The sequence below is a fragment of the Bufo gargarizans genome, chromosome 7 (genome assembly GCF_014858855.1).
Source record: "Bufo gargarizans isolate SCDJY-AF-19 chromosome 7, ASM1485885v1, whole genome shotgun sequence".
Taxonomy (NCBI): domain Eukaryota; kingdom Metazoa; phylum Chordata; class Amphibia; order Anura; family Bufonidae; genus Bufo; species Bufo gargarizans.
The window spans coordinates 137,048,491-137,074,568 of NC_058086.1; the positions used below are offsets into that span (position 1 = coordinate 137,048,491).

Genomic DNA, 26,078 nt, shown 5'->3' on the forward strand with positions numbered 1-26,078 from the left:
TTAATTATTAATTTCCATACAGCTCCCAGCACTTGATAAAAAGTCACTGTATATCATATTATTATAAACCTTTGATGGAAACTTACCACTGCGCCTTTTTCTCCAGTTGGTCCTTCTTTTCCGGGATGTCCCTTAAAAGTAAGAAGGTAAGTTACAATGTATCCTTCCTTTTCTGATAATGAAACCTAAAGATCCATAATATGCATAGTACACAATGCTGTTCTAAGCTTGTAGAGCATGGAGTCTACAGGAAAAAAAGAACTTCAGCTTATTGTCCAGTAAATGCCTCCCTCCATAGGGACCATTATGAGAAATCAAGGAAACCAGTAAACTGAAAAAAAATTAAATTGATAGCAGGCATTTTAGATTGAAGTCTTATTACAGTTATGTTTTCTAGACTGCTTGGGATTAACAAAAAAAGAACAGATATAGGAGGAGGTGATTGGGCATGATTCACAAAAGGTCAATAACATATTAATGCATTTCTGCGCCTTGTTTCTTATTGTCATTTGATTACTAACTGGCACTAAAAATAAAGCACAGCTGCAATGATGAAATGTGAATAGCAAATTATGGTAATGCAGCAAAAATGTGCCCGAGCAAAAGAATAGACTGTACAAGCGAGTGAGCTCGGCATATTTCATGTCATAATTGTATTTATTTACTAGGCAATAAAACTGATCTACAGTCGACTTAACACACATTTTAATGCTGCGCCCTAAAATCAATAAATATTTCTATAAATTTTGTACAATTTTGTAATCATCATCTAAAATGCAGATATCTTCATGACTAAATTACCAAAGTTACTGAATATCTGCTATTATTACACATTTAGTCTTTTTTTTAGTGTGTTTAAATAAAGATTATTTGTTCATTGAACTTAAGTAACTGAATGTGAAAATGTGATTTCTGCAAAATTATAGGGGAGGGAGCCATGATTTTTACATTTTAGCAACAGTAACAAAAAAAACAAAAAAAAGACAGTCAGTAGTGGATTTACACTTCAGTAGCCTCTAGGCACAGATTATCTGTTGTTCACCCCTGGGGTCTGGCCACGGCTGGTGGTAATCATACTAACCTAATCCCTGCCGCTGAGTTCCAACCCCATTGCTGCTCTGCCGCCTCTGCAGGTTCCAGTGACATGCATGTCACTGGAACCTGAGATACATGATGGCCATAATCTCGCAGCTAGCACATGCGCAGTTCGTTCCCTGAAGCTAATGCCAGAACAGGGAAGAAACACTATGCCAGCACTGACATGCGGTGTACTCGCGCATGCGCGATATTATGGCTCTCTAACTTTGTAACATCGGGAAGCAAGGAGATTCGGAGTATGTGAGCGGTGCTGGGCTCCTTCACAGTGGGCGTGGCTGGGCACCAGAGACACTAGTAACAGCCCCTTGGGCACCTTACTTGCCACATTTACATATATATAAAATAGTTTTTTTGACACAATAAAAGCACTGAGAGCTATGGGTAATGTATATTGCGGACATGCTAGCGGCAATCTAGCAGCGCATGTCCACAGCTCTACAGGCAAAATACAGGTGAAAAAATCCCTTTAAAGAATTAATTTGCATCTAAAAAGTGAGCCTGCATGTTCTCTACCTATGGTATTTCATAATTTCATACAGAAATCAGGGGTGAAGAATAGATAACAGCAAACATTTCTAACGCACTTCTCTCACAGGGACTCAAAACTCAGGGATAGTTGTGTGGCTTAGGCGACTCCCTGGGAAGTCAATGGCTGCCATATAGGCTCATGATCCCAATTTTTGTAACCTTCAGCTGCAATCTGACCCAAAAAATCAATTGAAAGTACCGTATTTTTCGCCCCATAAAACGCACTAAACGTGGGGAAGATATCAGTGCATCTTATGGCGTGAATACTAATGAGTGCTCCATTATGGAAGCATTCATTAGTACTGGAGGACCGGGAAGTGGTGAATGCAGCGCCCCCTAGGCTTTGCACTCACCGCTTCCTGGTCCTCTGCCGTCAGTTGTGCTGTGACTGTGCACATTGGGAGGACATCAGCTCTCTGTGACCTCACACTGTGTGCATCAGGTCACAGCACAGCGCGCGGCAGGAAGAAGAGATGGAGCAGAGGTGGCAGCTGGAGCAGGAGAGATAAGTGGATTTTTTAAATTTTATTTGCTTTGAGCAAGGGGGTCTGTACTGAAGTCTGGGTGTCATTCACATTCGGGGGTCTGATCTGAGGTCTGAATGGAGGTTTTTATTCATAATAGGGCTATCTGAGGTCTAGATGTCATTCACATTGGGGGTCTAATTTGAGATCCGGGGGTCATTCATATTGGGGCTCTGATCTGAAGTCTGATTGGGGTGATTTACATTGGGGTCTGAGCTGAGGTCTGATTGGAGGTCTGATCTGAGGTGTTATTGGGGTCTTATTAACATTGGGGTCTAAGCTGAGATCTGATTGAGGGTCTTATTAACATTAGGGTCTGAACTGAAGTCTGATTGAGGGTCTTGTTAACATTGGGGTCTGAGCTGGGGTCTGATTGAGGGTCCTACTAACATTGGGGATCTGATTGGGGCTCTGATTTGAGTTCTAATGAAAAAATAAATTCTTATTCTGCTCCTTTACAACCTAGGTGCATCTTTTAGGCTAGGTCTACACGACGACATTTGTCGCGCAACATTTTGTTGCACCAATGTCGCGCGACAATTTTTATAATGGCAGTCTATGGTGTCGCACTGCAACATGCGACATGCTGCGACTGCGACGCGACAGTCGCAGAAAATCCATTCAAGATGGATTTTTCTGTGACTGTCGCGTCGCAGTCGCAACATGTCGCATGTTGCAGTGCGACACCATAGACAGCCATTATAAAAATTGTTGCACGACATTAGTGCAACAAAATGTCGCGCGACAACTGTTGCGCCCTATCTGACGCGCGACTTTTTGTCGCGCGACAAATGTCGTCGTGTAGACCTAGCCTTAGGCAGGTGAGACTTATAGGGTAAAAAATACGGAAATTAGAGGATCAGGTAAACTGCACACAATAGTGTCCTTTTTAACTGATCCATTTTTTTTAAAAATAAATAACTTTAAATTTTCCTTCAACTAACACCCCCCTTGTCTAAAAAGTCAACTAATCACATGCCCTTTGTCTTGTTTCCAGGTGAAAATTATAAAACTGGATCTTTTTAACAAATGAATGGTAATTCATGTATCAGTTTTTGGAGCAGATCCAGTTTCTTTGAAAAACAAAAACAAAAAAAAAAGTGACTTGGTATAACGAAGCAGTGTATTCAGGGTGCATGTAGGGTGAATGTGTAGACTGATCATTATAGACGACACTCTAATAGTCAATTATTTTCTACTTACTGGGGGTCCATCAGCTCCAGACAGTCCAGGCAAACCAGGCTTTCCCTGTGGTCCCTATAAACAACAGCACACAAACAAGAATAATTTATGCATGGCAGAGATATATAAAAAAAAAAACTGAACTGATCAAATGCTCATTAGAAGCTAGATTTGTTGTATAATTGTACGTCTCAGCATCTTCTCCTCCATAAGACATTACACTGTCGTAAAATGAAGCAATTAAATAATCCCGGGAAAATGCTGCTGCAGCAAAGATATATAATCCTTCATTTTAGGGGCAAATTTGATACAATTCTACTGTACCAGAGTTTTTAATATACTGTATTTTTGTTATTTTACAGTCATAAAAACTTCATAGATTTTGTGACTTTTTACAACCAGAGGGTAGTAAATCTAAACTAAAATATGCTCTAAAAAAAGCCCATATATTCTAGCTATATGGATAAAGTGCAGGTTTCCGGATGTAATATATGAGAGTGCGTCAGATGTAGCAGACTGAGTATATTAGATGGAGCAGGACTAGCTAGGAAATCACAGGAAATTGTGATATTGTGATGTATTATTTGGGGTTTGACATTCGACTGCATGTAAATTTAGAGAGTTATCGTGGTGATCCTAAGAGTTACTTGACAAGTTCAGCTCTGCTACATCTGTGAGCAGATTCTACGGTACTTGTGTATAATTATGTTGTGCAAGCTCTTCATATGGAAATGTCCTTAAACATCTTGACAAATGTGCCTGCAATTAGTGATGAGCAACAGAGGCTATATTCGAATTCACAATATTTCACAAATATTTTGCAGAATATTCGTCATATACTTTCGAATTTCGAGAATTCGAGATTATTTTATTGAATACGAAAAATCGGCAATGTAGAAATCACGTCATGCGAATTCGTAACGCAATATAAAGGTGTGGGTCATTTTGGCTACACTTTTCAAGCTGGTATAAGTCTCCTGAGACTGGAGAAAACGGTTGGCACAGGAGAACATTAGAATAGCTTTATATGCAGATAGAGTCAAGTGCTCCAATATATTCACGATTGCACTAATCGGCAGTGATTAGAATATTTTTTCGTGCAACTTCACATTTTAGCAGGTCTGACTACAGATTACTGATTGGTGCAGTAAGTATTGTTGTGAACTTGACAGTGCTTCCTTCTCATTGGCCCACAAGCAAGAAGCAGAGAGGAATCATGTGTTCAGATGGAAAAAAATTGCGAATATTCGATATAACGAATATATAGCACTATATTATAAATATTCGCGAATTCTCGAGGTGGCGATACTCGCGATAAAAATTCGCAATTCGAATATTTGTGCTCAACACTACCTGCAATAAGCAATATAATTGGCGTTTTAGACTATTCTATTACACTATGAGAGCGTAAGATGTACGGTATCTCACAATGCCCCCTTGGCACGCATATTTTAGGATTTCTATAGATGGCCAATGGTTCTATGTTTAAGTCCAAATATGTCAAGACTATAACCAATCATAAACTGTATCCTTATAGTTGTCATTTCCTTAAAGGTATAATCACATAGCACATTTTCATCTATGATCCAGGCGATATTATATGATCCTTCTGTAAGTGTTTTAGAATACCTCTTTTGGTCCTTTACGTTAGTTTTATATAGAAATATGACATATTACTCCAATACTTTCTGAATACGTATACTCTACTTCAAGTAATTATCCATTTTCAGTTTGGTCAGAATATCTCCGCGCAACGAATTCGTGAAATAGGACCGTCTTTACAGCAGTAATTAAGCAGAGGAAAGCTTACCTTTTCACCAGGGGGGCCAATTGGGCCTTGTGGACCAGGGAGACCCTGTGGAGAAAGGAAAACATTTTATCTCAGGAGCTCATTCATCAGTGTGAGCTGAGAACAGACCTGTGCTTCATAGCGCTGCCACACCGTGCCGCATTCCTGTGCCCACGCTCTGACGCCAGGAGTCAGATGCACAATCCCTCATTATTCTTCACTCTCAGACCTGTGCATGGAGAAGGTGCTGTGGCGTCCAGGAGGACAGCCTGCTTCTTAGAGCTCTCACCTCTCACTACTTAATATTAATTCTGTCTGGTTTTGGTTTTCATCAGTTGATAGAAGGAGAAGAAAACTATCCTGCATTCGGATACGGAACTTCATAAATACACAGAACTGTACCAAATATGAACCACATCTAGGCCCATCATGTTGCTACTTTTTACTGTAGTAGCCATGTGTATTCAATGTCATGTATTTTTAATGAATTTAAATTATGTAGCAAGACTGGTTTTATCTCTAAAACTAAAATGGCTACTGTCACTGGCACAGAGTTGCCTGAGCACCCAAGCATTAAAAATCATGGAACCCTTATGACCTTCTAGAGACATGATACACTTGGTCTGAGTTAAAGTGCCTAAACTTTCTTCTAAACTTTAATGAAACCTGCTGTAAATCCGATGACAAGAATAATTGTCATATACCTTTTTTTCTCTTGTTTTTCTAGTAAAATAGGCACCTAAATATCAGCTGCTTTGGAATCTGTACACTCATATACCCCTGACATGTCTACCACTGACAAACTAAAATAATAATAATAAAGTTAAAAATGTTCTTTTCATCACATTTAAATAGGTTTAAATAGGTGTTAATAACGTTTAGGTGAAAGTTTAGGTACACTTTAACAACCTTCATATAAGAAACCCTTATCCTAGAACTTTCATGATTTTTGTGACTATGGAGTTGCGAGCTCCTCTGGTTATAGTCCCCTGGGCACTGCCTCATTGTTCAAATGGTCTGCATTTAAATCTCATCCAAAGTCTTATGGCTAGTTTCACATCTTCTTTTAACTGATTCAGCAGGCTGTTCCAGCAGTGGAGCAGCCTGCCGAAGTTCACTGTGTCCAATACAGTAGGATAATGCCATTCACCACCAGACCACATTGGCTATAATGGGATCCAGTGGGGATCCAGACAGTTTCTGGCAGAAGTGCCAAAAATGGTGCATGCACTGAAAAACAGATCAGGTAAACCTTAGGTGACCACACAGGACTGAAACCTTTTGGTCAAACACTTATTCGGCATCTATTCTTTCAGACTCCCCCATAGACATGCATGCACACTTGGCTCAGTAAACCATGTATGTCTCAACAATGGAAGTGGGGTGTAAGATGATGCCAGGCTACGTCGGTGGTGGCTTGTCTCTGAGAAAGAGAAGATAGGTCTGTTGAAATCTAAGAGTTCACTGCCTGTGCAGGTACTAAAAAAGAAAACAATAAATCTTTATTGGTGATACGTATTAAAACCTTCATATGGGCAAAAGTACCCTTTGTATCCCAAGGCTTTAGCCTGTAGAATGCTGTTAACCCTTTATTTTTGTTTGCCAGAAGGACTGTCATATCCATGCACTCACCCTGACTGGGTATTGTTCAGCATCTAGAGGTCTAGACAATTATAGATCTTTTTAGGACTTGACAGATGCGCCAAAAAGGAAACAAATGTGGGATAAAAGTTTTTCATAGGCTTTAAAGTAAATTTCTATGAACTGTGTGAAGCCAGATGATTTCACATCAGCAATGCACTTATTACACTCTCTTGCATTGTATGCTTACTTCTCCTAATGGTAGTACTGCAGAATACGTTGGTGCAATAAAGGTTCTTATCCTTCAGGACCGAATCATTATTGCAATTTATAAACTAACTAATATGACCAAAGATCATGCAATATTATAATAATTAACTTTGTACGTGAACCTCTGTAGAGGAACACATGGAAAAGGCCAAGGGACAGCAGTGGAGGACCAGCAGATTCCATTTGTCTAAGAAATCATTTATAGTGTAATGGTCACGCAATGGGAAGAAAACATTAATAAGAACAGCTAAAACATTTATTTATTAATGTACCTGTTTTTTTATTGGTAGCTTGTGACCCTTATACTATCTTTATATAGCACATACCTGTGTTCCGGGAATTCCTTGTTGACCTCCTGGTCCAGGTTCACCTTGTGGTCCCTAAAATGTACAAATTACAACTTTGTTCATATTAAACTTTCCATAAGGTTCTTCTAACCAACAAAACCAAAAGTTTGTTAGTGATAGTGAGCAAATCTACGGCGGTGTTTTCAAGATTAAATCTATTGGCCAAATTAACCAGCCAGGTGCTAATTAAGACTACTGCCTTACTGACATAAGGGTCTTACTTCAACTGGGGCAATATCTGTATGGAACTACTATTTCTCCCATGTATTCATGTTGTGTTTCTTCTAAGCAATTTGGTTTCCTCCCAAACCAAACTGGCTTTCTGTGGACCTGCCCAAAATGCCTGTGGGCCCTACTGTAAAGATGGTCAGTTGTGCTAAATACCTTCTTCAGGATCGGTGGGTTTAATATCAGCTTCATTGCTCTGATTGAAAATCCAGTCTCGTACTTACAGAGGTTCTCCAGTTGTTCATATTGATGACCTACAGTATTCTCAGGATCAGCTGTTTGAAGAGACTGCAGCGCTCATATGAACTCTGCGTTCTCATCATGGTTTATGTGCTCGCCGTCGACATTGAAGCAGCCATGCAGTGTAAATAAAACTTTTCTGTCCCATTCAAGCGAATGGGATGGATCAGATGCAATTACACTTCACAGCCACCGAAATGTTGATAGCATGGTATTGATGACCTATCCTGAAGATAGGTCATCAATATGAGAAACCGGACGACCTCTTTATAGAAGTGCCTTACAAAGGATGGGTCCACTGCAGTTTTCCACAGCGGAAAAGCCCTACTGTATCTGTAAGAATTCTGTACCAAATGGACTTGCCAAAGATTTCATCCTCTGAACTGCAAAGGGTGAAATCTGTGGCGGAAATACATTGAAATACTGAAATCTGATTAGCAAGTCAAGTAATATGAAGATTCTGTTACAGATTTTTCCTGCAGTGTGTGGATGAAATTTTGTAACATCTCATCCACTTTGCTGGTGCAGTCAGTCCACAGCATTTGTATTGTGAGACCCTCTTCATCAGCTATGCCCTTATGCTGTTTCTGCTGTGCACTGTGATGTCACATAATGGCGGCCATTATCACAGTTCATTTTGGAGATTGTTTTTGCACTTATACTTTTATCATTTATGATTTTTGATTAAGGGGATCTCTGCATATCAATTATTTAACCTTATCAGGGGTTTCTGTGTTGTGGTAATGGGGGGTTCGCCCTCGTATTGATTGTGGGTACCCCCATTATTACACATGTATTTTAAGTGTTTTACGTGTTTGTGTAATGAATTGGTGGCACTTAAATTTTAAATAGTTTTGCCTTTTATTGAATTCAGGTGGGCTATATTTACGTGAGTACTTGCTTCTTCAGTATATTTACTTTGCTGGTACTGTAATACACTGCAGGCGCAAATTTGTGATGGGAAAAAAATGCAGCGTATACACCAAGTGCGATCACACCCTAAAGGTTTTTATTAAGAAGGTGTGATGTAGTGTACATAGAAACCAAAGCTGCACAGAGGGATTAGATTGTTCTTGGCAGATATTACCATTTATAGAGAGATCTGCCAACAATGGAACGAATCTTGAAAATCACTTTATACCTACTATTTTTTCTTGAGAAAAGCATTGCTAGGGGTATTTGGAAGGAAGACCTTCCATGGGCATTGGTTCATAATAAATAAAAAAGTTCTGAAAGCAACATTGCAATGCTGTTAAGTTTTTGATGTATAGGCGAGGTCCTGAGCATGGACACCCTTCAAGTGGTTTATTACCTTATGTTCAATCTAGGAATATAAGGGGGGCATTTTTGGTGTAAAAAAAAATAATTGCAAGACCCTGTTTTGTGACTTATTAAATGCCCACGTGATGTTTTTACGCTGTCCTCGCCACTGGGGAATAGCAGCGGTGGTGGCGTAGCATGGCGGGCCATCGGCCCTGGCAAATTCACAAACATTTATGCCCAATTCCAATATATATCACAGTTGAAATCTACTCCTTTCAGGGGCTGGGGTAGATTTCAATCTAGGTTCATGGGCTGGCGGAGGATGCACCTAATTTATAATTTATAGCTTCGTCATGAATTAAGGGCATTCTCCAGCAGTGCAGAGGGTATCACATACTGACTATCTATCTATCTATTCTTTCTGTCTTTCTGTCTGTCTGTCTAACTATCCATCTACAATATCTATCTACCTATCTATCTACCCATCAGTTATCTGTCTGCCTGTCCATTTAGGTGTTCAGTATATTCTTTGTGTCCATCACTGAACAATAAATGACTTGTCACACTGTATAATACATAATTTTTCTACACAATCTCCCTTTCTACTTACCTTGTAATGCTAAAAAGGTTGTGCTAAGAAGTGACTATGATTCCTTGGGAGAAACTTGACAAGTGAATTGGTGTGATTAATAAATCACTTGTGCTGTGCAACATCAGTCCATCATTATTATGCACACATAATGCAGGTATTTTCATGTGTTTTAAGCTAGTTGACTCTTAATCACAGCTAATGAATAACAAATACTATAAGGTTTTAGCCGTCACCGATTTCCTCTAAGAGATCTTTTTGGAGGAACAAGAATAGCTAACTCCTTTAGACATTATTTTGGGGCACCCATGAGGTTACCTCTTGTTAGTATCTAGTTTGCACATTCTATTTTGCCATGACAGCAGAAAGATAGTCCAAAAGAGACAGTGATGTTACATACAGCATTATATGCATGAATGTAACATAATGAAATTGACTATATGGCATTTCACAGTAAATATGACAGAAAACATACATACCATGTTTCCTTTAGGTCCTGGAGGACCATCAACACCAGCAACACCCTGAAATACAAGAGATCAAAGATCATGTCATGTGTGTAAGTAAATAAATTACTATAAAATAAGATGTACATTCATAAGATCATTTGTGTCAATATCTCTTCTATGAGATGAATGAGGCCTTATAAGCAAAAACACAGTCATTGTAATAAAAGTGAGTTATCCCCTATAGCTATTCCTCAAGAATCGCAACATAAGTAGCAGTACATATTCTTCAACATGCTCCTCGTCTGCCATCGAAATGGCCACACCGCTTCTCAGAATGATGCATACTGTGCATGTGTTGACCAATACACTCCCTGCTAGTCTCTTGGATTGACCAGCAGTACTAGGCAATCTGAGGGCGGCAAGAAGTGTCTTGGGCTACCAAACCAAGTTGCCTGAAAAGTGGTGTGGCCATCTTGGATGGCCGAATTGGAGGCCTGGAATTGGCACGTCTGCAGTTGAAAAAAAAAGGGAGGGTGCTAGGTAAGTATTTTGTTCATTCCACAGTAAAGTGATTTTTTTCTTGAACCAGAGGGTCACTTAAAGACTATCGTGTTCAGTGGCTAACCCATAAAATCTCTTACAAGTCAGGATTTTGGCAAAACAATCTGAAAGTTATCCCTCAAGTTTTTTCTTGGTCAATCTTTAGACTACATTTCAGAAAGCATTTTAGGGCCCATGACTCTATTTCAGGGTTCTTAAAGTTGAACTTGTTCTGCATCATTTTACATTGGTAATATATTTAGTATTCTTATTCACAGTTATCATATACTTACATGTTGGCCTGGAGGACCAGGAGTACCTCTTGGTCCCAACAATCCTCGTTCACCCTGGAAGAAAAAAAATCCAGTTACTAAATCATGCTTTGTGGATAATATCCTAAAATAGGGGTGATTTCAGCTAGGCAGAAGAGCAGCTACTTTTGATCACCTGTTTGCATATGTTCATTATAATCCTAGAGCATTATTTACATGTAGCAGTGGTGCACCTACGGGGGGGGGGGGGGGGCAGTAGAAGATGAGCGATTCCATTGTGGAAGCGCTCATCTCCATATCTAATACATCTGTATCGCTGTCCTTAGGACACCGATACAGATGCCTGTGCTGCGGCAGGGGAGGGAGAGGTGTGTCCCTCCCCTGTTCTTCTGATAGGCCGCAGGCACTAATGCCTGCAGCTTATCAGAGGCCGGCTCTGGCGGCGCGATGACATCATTATCGCGCCGCCTGAGCCGGGCAGCACACAGCAGGTACACGGGCCGGAAGAGGCCTTTATCGCATCGCTGCTGATGGAGGTAAGTATCATTGTATTATTATTATTTTTTTGGAGGGGGGGAGCTGGCACTATGGGGGCACTAAAGGGGAGAACGGCACTATGGGGGCACTAAAGGGGAGAACGGCACTATGGGGGAACTAAAGGAGAGAACGGTACTATGGGGGCACTGAAGGGGAGAACGGCACTATGGGGGCACTAAAGGAGAGAATGGCACTATGGGGGCACTAAAGGGGAGAACGGAACTATGGGGCATCTGGTGGTACTTTTTTTTGGGGTGGCACTTCTTACTGGCACATTATGGGGGGGCACCATGGGGGAGAGGAGCACTATGGGGGCTCTAAAGGGGCTTTTTTTTTTTTACACACTATGGGGGACACTATAGGGGAGAATGGCATTATGGGGCATCTGGTGGCACTATAGGGGAATTATTTGGGGGGCACCATGGGGGAGAGGAGCACTATGGGGGGCTCTAAAGGGGCTTTTTTTTTTACACATTATGGGGGGCACTATAGGGGAGAACGGCATTAGGGGGCATCTGGTGGCACTATAGGGGCATTATTTGGGGGGCACCATGGGGGAGAGGAGCATTATGGGGGTTCTAAAGGGGATTTTTTTTGACACATTATGGGGGGCACTATAGGGGAGAACGGCACTATGGGGCATCTGGTGGCACTATAGGGGCATTATTTGGGGGCACTATGGGGAAGTGGGGGTTCTAAAGGGGCCTTTTTTTCTTATTGGCACATGGGGGCATTATGGCATCTGGTGGCACTAAGGGGGCATTTTTTACGGGCACATTATGGGAGGCACTATAGGGGAGGGTGGCACTATGGAGGAGTGGAGCACTATTGGGGCATATGGTGGCACTTTGAAGCGGCATTTTTTACTGGCACATTATGGGGCAGCACCATGGGGGAGAGGAGCACTATGGGGGCATCTGGGGGGTCTAAAGGGGCTTTTTTTTATTGACACATTATGGGGGCACTATAGGGGAGAATGGCACTATGGGGCATCTGGTGGCACTATAGGGGCATTATTTGGTAGCACTAAGGGGAAGTGGGGGCTCTAAAGGGGCCTTTATTCTTATTGGCATTATGGCATCTGGTAGCACTAGGGGGCATTTTTTTACTGGCACCTTATGGTAGGCACTATGGGGGAGAGGAGCACTATTGGGGCATATGGTGGCACTTAGAAGGGGCATTTTTTACTGGCATATTATGGGGGACTATATAGGGGTATTTTATACTGGCATACATTATGGGGACATTAGCTCAACAGCGGGCACTAAGCAGGGGTATTTCATGTACTGTCATATTGTAGGGAGAATTATTAGTACTAGGAGGTATTATGCAGAGCTTTGCTAATACTGGGGGTCTATGAGGAACATGATTACTAGTATGGGCACTATAGGGGCATTATTACTACTAAGTGTGCTCTGGCAGAGAATTATTTCTATTTTGGGGAGCCCTGTTACTTTGGGGAGCACCCTGCCACATTATCAGCTTAGCACAATAATTTTTGGGGGACATTATCTTTATATTATTAGTGTCTGGGCGCAGTTATTTTTTTAGAGCACTGTGTGCCAATAATTGTTGAAGGGGGCACTATCTGTGTGGTAGTAGTATTTCCAGGGGGACTGTTTCTGCAGTATAGTATTGGGGGCACAGGGGGCACAGTATTGGGGCACTATCTGTGTGGTAGCAGTATTTCCAGGGGGACTGTTTCTGCAGTATGGTATTGGGGGCACAGCGGGCACAGTATTGGGGCACTATCTGTGTGGTAGTAGTATTTCCAGGGGGACTTTTTCTGCAGTATAGTATTGCGGGCACAGTATTGGGGGTGGCAGGAAAGGGTGTTCAGAAGATGGAAATGTGGGAAACTAATGTCTGTTTGTTAATCTCTGCAGAGACGGGAGATGGCAGAAAAATCATCATAGAGGTCTGGTCTGAATGGAGAAGATTAGGAAAGAGAACGTCTACAACAAAGGTGACATCACTGGATGTAAGCTGTATGAGGTGCTATGTAGGAGAGGAGATGCTCCGGCTCCCCCCCCTGCCATTTGCAGAAGGAGGATTCAGAGCTGGGTGAGGACGGCCAAAGGGGGCAGCAGGCCACGGGCGGGTGACAGATGGTGGGGGGAACAACAGGCCTTGAGCAGGATCTGGGGAGGGAGGAGAGCGGAGGATCTTCCTGGCTGTAGCCGGCTGTTTATTGTATGATGTGACGCAGGCAGTGCAGCCAGGACAGACCTCCCCCCCTCTCCATGTAGAGACAGGCCGCAACTATAGAATGTCTATAGCCTATTATATGTAGGAGGGTCTTTTAATAATGGGCGGGGCCAAAAATTGCAGCACGCTTCGCGTTATTTTCCTACATAGCTTTTAGAATCGCCAAGTACAAGAATCAGCGCAACACACTACACCCCGTCCCTGCAGTTTTAAATATAAAGGGGGCTTTGAAAAATTTAATTAGCACAGCGCACTACACATGACACTTTTTTTGCCTTTCGGACCCCCCCTAGACAAAATTCCTGGGTGCTCCCCTGACATGTAGCCATCCTTCCAAATGTAGTTACCAATAAAAGACTATGGGGGACATTTATCAAGTCTGCTATGCCAGTATTTTGTGTAAAAGTATCGCAGGTGATGCCTGTGTGCGACATTTGGTGAATATTTTTGTGACATTTGGTCAAATTTTGCTACATTTGGTGAAACGTGCCACTTTTAGATGTGGATTGAAAAGTAGGCAGGATTTCATATTAGAACACCTTTACTTCTTATTTATAATGTGCAGAATTTAAAAAAGTCACTAAAAAGTTGTATCTCAACGGCAGGTATCCCCGTGGTATACTTTTGCAGACATGAGCGTACACCACTTTGAACTTGCACCAAATATATTATAACTGTGCCCCATTTCAGAAATTTGTCTCAAGCTCAAAAAGCAAAGACAGACTTAAAACTAACACCAAGACCCCCGCAAATAATACATTCTCCCCTATGTATTGCTTCAAAACATGGTCCACAAAACTTTGACATAACACGGTATGTCACAACGGTCTTGCACAGAGGGAGATAACTCAGTACAATGTGATTTCAGTCATGTGAACTGACAACTACAGATATTATTTCTGCAGTTCAGGATAAATTCAGTCACTAAGGGTACGGCCACGCGTAGCATACACACAGAAGAACTTTCACAGTAGAAGTACTTGTAGAAAATCCACGTACAGTAGTTTAGAGTAGCAAAGAAGTGGAAATGTCATCCCATGTAGCAGAGAGTGTCCGCACTAGAATTTGCACATAACCTGACATGGGGTGCAGATTTTAAATCTGCAATGTGTCAATTTATGTAGCAGATATCTGCTGCAGATTTCACCCATTGCAGTGCAACATCCAAAGCTGATCCGCTAAGTGAGTCCATACCCTACAGGCATTGCCATAACTATAGCCCTAGCCGCCATATCACTTGTTATGGGGTCTAGAGATTTTTTGTCTTTGGGAGGGAGGGGTGGATGCTAATCAGGTGCAAGAACATAAGAACATTGTACCCCGTTTTTTTGGTGGATTTTTGCTATAATGTGGGTTTTCTGTTATATTGTGCAATTAATTATTGCTACTAATTTTCTTACACTAGCTGGTTGGGGGCCCATCTTATTTTACTATGGGGCCCTATGAATTATTGTTACGCCCGTGCCTAAAGGTGCTTAAAGGTTACCCAAACACCTTAGGCAGCTATCAGTGGACAACTAAGCCTCTCAATCCCCCCCCCCTCCCCCTGGCTTGACTCAGTATGCAGGTCTTCTCAAGTGGGAGAGGAGACACCTCTGACTGCAGCTTATCTCTTATGAAAACCATGGGATCAGACATGTTGTAATCGAACATGTCCAATCTTTATTTCTCCTTGACGGAAAGTTGGAACACTTCACAAATATCAGATGATCGGCCAGCCTTGCAAGATCTGTAGATTCGACCTACAGGAATCTATACAATATGGTCACCTTAGGACACTAAAAGTAGATGTTGAGGGACATGTCCAGTTTAATAGTCTATGTCGTTATGCAATGATTCTCTATTGCAGAGATAGACAACCTGCGGCTCTCCAGCTGTTGTAAAGCTACAATTCCTACCATACCCTGCTATAGGCAGTCTGGGCATGCTGGGAGCTGTAGTTTTGCAACAGCTGGAGAGCCTCAGGTTGGCCATCCATGCTCTATTGCTTAATTAAGTTGCTCGATAGGCAGAAGAATCCGCAAGGTATTGAAAATCCAACACTGTCAACAGATTCTTAGCGAAGATTCTGCGGACCCTCTGGCAGGGTAAAGGTCACGCAGGAGCTGCGAATGATTCCTCAGTCAGGGACCGTGTGGCATGCTATGCTGTACAGATATAAAGTGAGAGCTCTGTATACAGAAGATTAATGTGTCACTCACAGGTTCACCGGGCAGCCCTCTGGGTCCAACCTCTCCATCTTCTCCCTGTTACACAAAAGAAAAAGCTGTTTTACTTGTTCTTTGAACACACAGCACGTAAAGCGGGACGGGAAACCAATGTAGTTATGTTTCTCAAATTGTAAAACATATGTAGTACTGTGGTGTAACCTTTCCCAAGACGGACAGAAAAGGCTAATTGTAGAAAGACGCTGTGAGAACTGAATGCAAATGTGCCCGCAGCCTCAACTGTAGGAGAAGGTATTGTGCCATGTGTATTAGCTAGTCAACCATCGTGACATGGGCACGTCTGTTCTGACAATTCTCTTCTTTCCAAACTTAGGGGTGTTGACTAGAAGACTTAAAGGGGTTTTCCAGGATTTTTCAACTGATGACCTATCCACCAGATAGATGATCAGTATCTCACTAGTGGGGGTCTGACACCTCTGGGTCCCCGCCGATCAGCTGTTTGAGAAGGTACCGATTCTCGCAGTAGCTCTGCGGCCTTCTCCCTGCTCACCACTGTACATAGTATAGCAGCTGTGCGTAGTGTTGCAGCTGAGCCCCATTCACTTCTATGGGGCTGAGCTGAGTTTAGGCCATGTGACCTATGAACTTGACATCACATGGCCTAGACAAAGCTGCAAGATGGCCGCACTACTAATACTACGTCGGTGACTTTTCAAACAGTTGATCAACGGGGTCCTGGGTGTTGGACCTCCATCCATCAGATACTGATCACCTATCCAGAGGATAGGTCATCAGTTAAACAATCTTGGAAAACCTTTTTAATACTTGTATCTAGTTTGGTAGTTACTTGCGAGACATTCAGCTACAACTAGTCAGTCATACAAGTAATACTGTCAATATCTGGTCCCCATTGTGTGCAGACACTATACTCACAGCTTTCTCCTATGTCTATCCATGCTTCCATTTGCTAGGGTACCGCTCACCTCACCTCTTTTCTACTGTACAGGACTCCCAGCTACACACTTAGATTTAAGAAATGAAAAAAACATAGTGGCATACCTTCACTGGAGGCAGACCATGTGACTGCTATGGAGTCAGGGAGGGCTTGGCGGGGAACTTCTATTTCCAATATGAAAACACTGCATGTGCATGCAGACATCACTAAGGAGGGCTCAGTGCAAGGAGATACATTCCTTTGCACTGAGCTCCCCCTAGTGGTGGCTGCAGGCAGCCAGCTTTGTAATAGATGGGTTGCAAGAGATTTCAATGCAATCCAGTTGTCTGTTATAAATACATTGTGAAATTGGGTTGGCCATATTTATGAAGCACCTGTTTGATAACGTAGGTGTATCCACTTAAAAAAATAATACTGAATTTCATTAAAAATCTTGGGGTGCTGCACTTGCTTGGGAGTGATTGAAGCAGAAGTGCTAGGAAAATGGGTGAGACAGGGGGTCCATTCTAAATTTTGCTATGGGGCTGCATGGGATCTGTGCTGAGAAGTTGGACTAACAGATTTCATATGGTTTCATTATTTGGATACTGCATAGAGGTTTTATTTAGGCATTGTATGATAGTATGTTTGGGTACTGAGTGAGTGTTACATGTACATATGTGTCTGTCTTTGGCACGTTCCTCATGTTTAGCTACAATTACGAAGATCTTTACAAATGTCTGATAATAAAAGTTAGAATTCTACAACTATAATAATTGCAATGATATATACAGGTTTGGATGGAAAGTAAAACGAATAGCTAAGCATCTCAGTTTCCATTGTCTTACCCTGTCTCCATCTTCACCAGGAGATCCAGGTGGGCCTTGTGGACCTTTATCACCCTAAAAAAAAGAACATATTTTAGATCAATGACATTTTTTTTTTATCCCAAAGTTCTTTTCTGCTGTCATTTTTTGCTTAACTCTGTAAAAAAAAGTATTTGACAGACTGTATAGACAGGAATAACTTGATGAGGCAGATCAACCTAGCGAAATAAAAAGGAACACGTGGAGCCTCTGTGTCAGCCATACTTCATACTCCATAAATCATGGCAGTCTGCCTAATTTTTCTTATATTATTATATTGTTTTTAAATGGACACAGAGACAGTATTCAACTTTGGAGGTAAATGATTGTGTTTGTTTAAAAAAAAAAAAAAATGACATTGACTAACAATTCCAAAAAGAAAATGTCTGAGATACTTAAGTAACATGTAACAATAGGCTGCGTGAAATGTACTGTAGTGTAATAAACATGCCCTTGTATAGTACCGTAACTACGTATGGAAGAAGAAAAAAATAGCTATTTTATTTGTTTTGTCATAATACAATGTCAGAAATAAGATGAAAGTAGAAAGTGCCCTCTGCTGGACAACTGCGAGAAATAAAAAAGAAGCACAATATCAAAGATGTAAGAAGACAAAGGCTAATTTGCCAAGTAGTGACTCACCCTGTGCCCCTTCTCACCGGGAAGCCCTGGAAGGCCGTCAAACCCTCTGTCACCCTGTGAAATGATGAAAATGAAATATGGTGATTAAGTAGCTAAGCTGAAAATGGTTCATTAGTAGAACTGAGCACATAATGCATGATTAGCTTCATCCCCAAATATATGCCTCTGCCACAGGCATGACTGATGCCCCTCTACTATGCCAGAGGTATTTATCAGGAGGACCCCCCAATTGTACATTATATAGGCATACAGTGACATAGATCACCCATAGGCTCCCACTCTAAACATATATCACATAGGATATCATATTTATTGCATGTGTGTTAGACTATGCTTTCCTATGCAGTGAAAAAATATAGCCCAAATATTCCCGGCATATATGGCCTCTTTCACATATCAGTAACCTGCAGACGCGCAATGTCCGTGTTCTCCACAGACAGCACATGTATGAACTGATGTTAACCTGTTTGCTTCCATGTTTTCCCACTGCCTGTGGGTCAATGGAAAAAGAACAGAGACATGCACTACTTCCGTCTGTGATGGGGACCAAACCTGCCCATTAGAGTCTATTGGTTCAGCTCAGAGCGTGAGCCCCATTGGGGACAGCCTGATGCCAATGTCTGTAAAGCGCTGCAGAATATAGTAGCGCTATATGAATGCGTATAATAATAAAAATTATAATAAATGAAAACCACTGATAGAACATGGATGGCACCTGGGTCCTTCTAGAGGTTTCCATTGACCCTTGGTAGATGATACCCTGGAAATCTGCTTTTTAATCATACCTTGGACCCAGTTTCTCCGGGCATTCCACGGGCTCCGTCAGTTCCGGGGCGACCCTAAAATAAATACATACATTAAATTCATTCTATTATAGCACAAGACTTAGCATCACAACTGAGTGATTACCCTATATAGCCGACCTGCCGAATACTGTATTAGCTTATAGGCTGCACTTCATATACATTTTTTTTATTATTTTTTCAGAGCTACAAAAATTAAATGCAAGTCTCATAAAACCACACAGCAGTTTGTTATCTATCTATCTATCTATCTATCTATCTATCTATCTTCTATCTATCAGCTATCTATCAACTATCTATCAACTATCTATTTATCTAATAAATAGAAGAAATTCCACGGCACATCCAAGGAGCAAAATAAATTAAGTGACTTTATTCACCAGGCATGCAACGTTTCGATCCCGCTTAAGAAAGATCCCAGGAAGCGGATCGAAACGTTGCATGCCTGGTGAATAAAGTCACTTAATTTATTTTACACCTTGGATGTGCCGTGGAATTTCTTCTATTTATTCGTTTGGAGCAGGGTCATCTCCTCAGTCACTGGCACTTCATCTATACGCAAGAAAGTGCAGTGCTGCCCGAATCTCATGTTTATCTATTTATCTAATCAAATCTATCTATTAATCTATCTTATATCAACTATCTATCTTCTATCTATCAACTTTCTATATATCATCTATCTATCTATCTATCAACCATCTATCTATTATCTATCTATCTGTCCATCCATCTTTCATCATTATGATAGACAGATAGATAGTTGATCTTTTTATCAATCTACTATCTGTTTATCTAATAGTTATCTCTCTATATCTGTCTACCTATCATCATCTGTGATAGACAAATAGACAGAGAATTAGATAGGTAGAGTCAGTTAGATATTCTATCTATCAAATCTATCTATTAATCTTTTTTCTATCAACTATCTATCTATCTATCTGTCCATCCATCTTTCATCATTATGATAGACAGATAGATAGTTGATCTTTTTATCTATCTACTATCTGTTTATCTAATAGTTATCTCTCTATATCTGTCAGATAGATATTCTTTCTATTATCTAACTATCTATTTATCTATCTATCTATCTATCTATCTATCTATCTATCATATCTCTATATCTATCTATCTATCTATCTATCTATCTCTCTATCTCTCTCTCTATCTATCATCTATCTATCTCAGTGATTAGCAACCACCGGCACTTCAGCTGTTCTGAGACTACAACTCCCAGCATGCTCGATTCACTTCCATGGGAGAGTGCCGAAGGTTTCTGACCCCTATCTAACCCATCTACTAACTACTGCTAAAGTGACCTGCGTTGTTTCCAGCCGGTCATGTACACACTCATTTACTACCTCGCTCATTGCTGTGTAGTGCGACTAATTACACGTCTAGTTATCCATATAACATATGTTGTGGAATAAAGAGCTCATTACTCACGCGTTTGCCAGCTTTACCCATTGGCCCAGGTGCACCTTGAATTCCTCTAGGACCCTGCAAAGCACCAACAAATGCATGTCACTGATTATGGAGCTGGAGTGGGCGCCTGCGCGGTTAGTCGTGCTGCAGACGTAGACGTGTAAAGAAAGCTAGGTAACGGAAGGATGGAACAGCAACAGATGATGCTCGCTTACCTGAGGGCCTGAGTCTCCTGATTCACCTTTAATTCCTGGAGCACCGGGTGAACCCTATGATAGACAGGAAAAGGAGAAGAAGGGGACATATTATAAAGTGACTGCCACAGTCTTGGAAAGTGCTAGACCAGGTGTAAGTGCGCACATGATGGGACCACTGCCTAAAAAACATCTGCAAGAAACTGGACGGGATAAAAATGTGCAGATTTTTTTGCTGTCAATTTGCCACTTTTTAGGAAATCAATGGCTTAGAAGTCTGTAGATAAAAAAATTAATCTAAACCAATACATTGTTTGCAGATTTCACTGCCAATTGTTACTTCCCATTGAAGTCAAGGGGCAAAACCTGCAATGGCTGCACAGTTCTTCCACATGGATGGGGTTTGTTAAAGCCTCATTCACACGCGCTGTACTGTATTCTGCTGTTGTGTTCTTCGGCAGCATTTCCGTCCATGACATTTCACCCTAAGGCCTCATGCACAAAAATGTATTTTTTATTTGTGTCCGTCCTGTTTTTTTGCGGCCCGTATGCGGAACCCATTCATTTCAATGGGGCTGCAAAAAAGGGAGATGACACCGAGTGCATTTCGTGTCCATATGTCCGTTACACGAAAAAATTGAAGATGTCCTATTCTTGTCCATTTTGCAGACAAGGACAGGCATTGTTTCAATGGAACAGCAAAAAACATGGATGCAACACGCACATCACACGGATGTCATCAGTTTTTTTTTTGTTTGCGGTTGTGTGCATGAGCTGTAACACTGTATTTATGGGCAGCACAATGGCGGAAAGAACCCCAGCAGCTCTTGGGAAAAGCTAGATCAGAAAGTCTTGTTTTACAATAGGCTTAGCTGGTGGCCATGTATGTAGATCATCTCCCGTGTGTCACAATATGGCAGGGCCTTTATGTCATCTGATTATTAAATATATAGTAAGCCATTGTTATTGTGATAAAAAGCGATACCTTTCATTAATCACTACTGCCGCCATTGCAATACCAGAGCAGCAGAGCTGAGTTTATCATGCTGACATGGCGATGCTATCTGTGGTTTTATATAGGACTGTGGGGAAAGCTATATCACACCGTTAGGAGAATTTATATTCTGTTCATCCATTTCCTAGTTGAAAGGTTTTATTTTTATATCACAACAGCTCCGATAGGGGTTTGCACTTTTCCTTCTCAGTTCTGCGGTGGTGATTTTTATTTTATCCCATTTTACTTGCGTTTTCTTCGGACCGTGTTTTGCTATAGAGAAGTCTATGGGAAAACACCTGAAAATACATCACAACCAGAGCATGCTGCGATTAGGGGGAAAAAAGTAAAGGAACAAAAAATAAAAAAAAAGACAGAAAACCGTCTTACAAAGCCATTACAAAAAACAGTGTTTTTAGGCTAATTTAAAACCTCAGAGTGGCCGCCGTAACATCAGACTGCTGCATTTTTTTTGTTCGCAAAGAAACTTTTTTTTCTCCACTTAGTATGAAACCACTCTAAGGCCTCGTGCACACAGCCGTTGTTGGCCGGTGCCCGTTCTGCAGACCGCAATGCATGAGCACCGACCGCGTGGCCGTGGTCTGCGGACGCATTCAATTGAATGGGGTCCGTGACCCGCATCCGCATACTTTTTTGCGGTGCGGAGGCACGGAGAGAGGCACTCTTTCTACATCTGTGTTACCAAGTACACACGGCCATTGCCCATATATTGCGGCCCCACTGTTCGGCCAGGCAACGGCCATGTGAATAAGCCCTAAATCTACTAGTTGATACTTGTCAGATTAGCCTCGCAAGAGTCTAATAGAAAGAGGTGACAACCCTACAGGAGCTGTAATGGTTGCTATTTCCTGTTGTCACTTTCAGAAAACATAGGGGGGGGGGGGGAGACAGTTGTTACTGAGAAACAGCTGAACAATTTTGAGGAAAAGAAAAACCAAAGAAGTTTATTAGTGTCTTTCACTGAGAATTTAAGCAAACAATATTGTGCCAAAGAAGGAAATGACAAACTCAGCACTGCTACATCTGTACGTCCCAAATACCCTACCTTTCTATATAAATGACGGGTAATGCTGGTCTAAATACCTATTAGGGACTAATATGTGACAAGTTGTTTAATGCATCATCAGTTGGATGAGCGCTGGATCCTGTACACCAGGGATGCCCAACCTCCAGCTGTTGCAAAACTACAACTCCCAGCATGCCAGGGCAGCCTACAGCAGGGCATCCTGGGAGTTGTAGTTTTACAAAAGCTGTAGGGCTGCATGTTGGGCTTCCCTGCTGTACACCATTATCATACATTTACCATGTACACTATATACTGTACCTAGAAATAGCCAAGTACAGCGCTTATATGGACTATACTTATCATGTATGGATGCAGGACGATATTTCTCAGAATATAGAGACATTAAAAACCTTAAAGCTACATTCACACGAATGTATTTTGTTTCCGCGTCTGTTCCGTTTCTTTTGCAGATTGGATGATGACCCGTTCATTTCAATGGGTCTGCAAAAAAATGTGGACAGCACACCGTGTGATGTCCGCATATGTATGTTCGTTCCGTAGCCCCGTGAAAAAAATAGAGCATGTCCTATTCTTGTCAATTTTGCTGACAAGGATAAGTATTGTTACAATGGATCCACAAAAAAACCGGATGCCATACGGATGCCAAAAGGACGTCATCTGTATTTTTTGCGGATCAGTGTTTTGCGGACTGCAAAACACATACGGTCGTGTGAATGTAGCCTAAATGTGGCCTAAAATCCCATGACGCAGCTGCATTGTTCTCTGTCCTGGGGCTTTGCTCATGCTATCACCTAAAGAAACAACTGGACGTCTACAGCCTCCTTGTGGTGCGAGAGCTGAACGGCTCACAAAGGGATCCTCATTGGTTTCTAAAAATGAGTTAATATTTCCTATCCCGGCAGCTGGAGGCAGGAAAACTGCAGAACTCATTTTCAAAACGCCTCACACCTCTGCACCGAGAGCTGCAGCGTTTTCCCTGCCTTCTGCAATGCCTTCCGCGCTCTGACCTGTTACAGACACTGCTCCAAGAGCATTCTTCTCTATGCATCTCTCAGAAGCTTATCTCTCCACACTATCATACGTATTTCACATGTGTTTTATCCAATCATGAACAGTTATAGCATAATATTGATTTCTGTTTGGTACAGGCAGCCATCAGGTTGGTTCAGAGCAAGAATAGCTGCATTAAAGGGCGTCTGTCACCCGTTTTCTCCTGCCCTCACTTTTAAATCCTAACAGCTCCAGCACAGGCCAATGAGTCCTGATATTCATGAGCTCACGGCTCTCCCCGCCCACCCGCCTCTGATTGACAGTTTTTTCTACATGAATCAGCAGCAGGTGGGCGGGGACAGCCAGGAGAGCTCATGAATATCAGGACTCATTGGCATGCGCTGAAACTGTTCAATAAAAGATTTTAGTAAAATGCCTCAGTCAATAAAAAAAAAATGACCCAGAATCTGTCACTTGGTTATGTTGCCCATAGTAAGGACACCATAAAACTGGTGTAAGATTCCATTTAAGAGTATATAAATGAAAATGCTAAGGGCCAGTTTACAGAGAGTTTTTGGCGCTGATTTTGGAGTGTTTCCACCTCAAAACAGTCTCCCATTCATTTCAATGGGAGACAGCACTTACTTTTTTTTTCCAGGTGGAAAAAAAAATGAAGCAGCATGCTCTATCTTGGTAATGAATCCATGCTGAATCTCTCATTGAAATGAATGGACAGTGTAAAAAAAAAACAAAAAAAAATCCATACTCTACTTTCATTGACAGGGCCAGCCAGTGAAAAAATTATAACGCCTGGCCCTGTCCATCAGAGTGGAGAGAGTACAGCAGTTGCTGAGAGAGCAGAGCCTCTAGGTGTAACGGCAACTCCCCCGTTGCTCCTAGAGGCTCGTTTGTATATATTAAAACTACATGTTTCTCAGTAATGTGGGCACGTATGAACATGGGACCAACACAGATGCCTTCAGCTGCCAAGTGCACAAATAACAGGTCAGCCAATATCATAGATATAAATATGCTGACAGATGGCCTTTAAAGAAGTTGTCCCGTTTCAGTGCTGGACCCAGAAATACCCAGAATTTCACCCAGGCAGCCCCCCTGACAATAGCATCAGAGCAGTTCATGCTCCGATGCTCTCCTTTTCCCTGTGCTGAATTTCCCAGGGCAAAGGCATTTTGTGGAGTTCCGGTTATGAACCAGGCTCTCCTTCCGGCTGCCAGGCGGAGGCTTCCGCCCAGCAGTGAGCCAAGGCAGAGGCTAGGGCAGCGCTAAAGCCGGCCCTTTAGAGCCAGTGACTACACCGAACACACTGCCGGGGGCGGAAGCTTCCGCCCGGCAGTGTGTTATAGTAAATAAAAGAGCGCCCTTGCCCTGCGCGATCTTGCGCAGGCCAAGGGAGAGAATCGGAGCATGAACTGCTCCAATGCTCAAGTCAGGTGGGGGGCTGCCTAGGTGAGATCATGGGTATGTCAGGGTTCAGCTCTGAAGTTGAATCCGGACAACCCCTTTAAGAAGAAATACATTAAAACAGTAAGGGGGGGTTAATTTAACACTGAATTCTGAAAACATATGTAAGTGGAATGATGCCTTGTATGCTGATGGTGTGCTAGCGGAAATTCTTAAAAATGCAATTCCAAATAAAGTTGAAAAAATTCACTAATATTGAAAGGGGACCTGTTACATGATTTCTGCTGCCATAACTGAGCACAGTTGAAGTTTGAAAAAATTGAAACTTGACCTAGCGGCGCTGTCTTCAAAGATAATTGCTAGTGTATCATTTATAATACACTTTTTATTGCTGCTATTGTAACACGTTTTGCTGCCGTACTGGTCCCATCATCAAGACAACAATGAGCTGCAGCCACAAGGATTTCATCAAAGGCTAGATAGGGGTTGTGCCCTCAGCTCTACAGGTATAGAGGAGTAGCATTCATATGTTGGCAATCCTTCCTATGATACGCTCCTGTGTTCTGTGAGTAGCTGAAATCAGCATATGATAGAGGGACAGAAGCTAAGCTATACTGTAGGTTTACATGATTTGGAGCAGGAGGCCTGAATGAAAAGAGTAAATATTGACAGGACTCTTAATAATGACAGTGAGAGTCCTGATAACCTCCCCCCCCCCCCCACACACATGCTGATTTAACAGCTTTTTTTAGTGTGTACATACAGATAGCTATCAATCACTGCATGTGAACGGGGCCATTAGGACTCTCATCGTCTCTTCTAGAAGTCCTGTTAGGATCGTTCTCCAAATCATACAAACCTATATATCACAAAGCTCATCTTTTCTCTGGCTCATATCTTGCTCTCAGATAGGACAGCAGGAAACATTTCATTTTAATGCCTAGAGTTTT

The 26,078-nt window shown here is 41.8% G+C and overlaps 1 protein-coding gene across 1 annotated transcript in view; it reads right to left on the reverse strand.

Moving 5' to 3' along the window:
• The window catches only part of COL11A1 (collagen type XI alpha 1 chain), a 191,275-nt gene that overhangs the window by 77,636 nt on the left and 87,561 nt on the right, over window positions 1-26,078 (reverse strand). The window contains exons 15-26 of the mRNA XM_044300667.1: window positions 20,696-20,749; window positions 20,502-20,555; window positions 19,041-19,094; window positions 18,256-18,309; window positions 17,596-17,649; window positions 15,847-15,891; window positions 10,922-10,975; window positions 10,119-10,163; window positions 7,299-7,352; window positions 5,143-5,187; window positions 3,354-3,407; window positions 87-131 (exon numbers count right to left, since the gene is read on the reverse strand). Coding sequence (XP_044156602.1) covers window positions 87-131; window positions 3,354-3,407; window positions 5,143-5,187; window positions 7,299-7,352; window positions 10,119-10,163; window positions 10,922-10,975; window positions 15,847-15,891; window positions 17,596-17,649; window positions 18,256-18,309; window positions 19,041-19,094; window positions 20,502-20,555; window positions 20,696-20,749 — 612 coding nt within the window. The remainder of the gene's footprint in view (window positions 1-86; window positions 132-3,353; window positions 3,408-5,142; window positions 5,188-7,298; window positions 7,353-10,118; window positions 10,164-10,921; window positions 10,976-15,846; window positions 15,892-17,595; window positions 17,650-18,255; window positions 18,310-19,040; window positions 19,095-20,501; window positions 20,556-20,695; window positions 20,750-26,078) is intronic.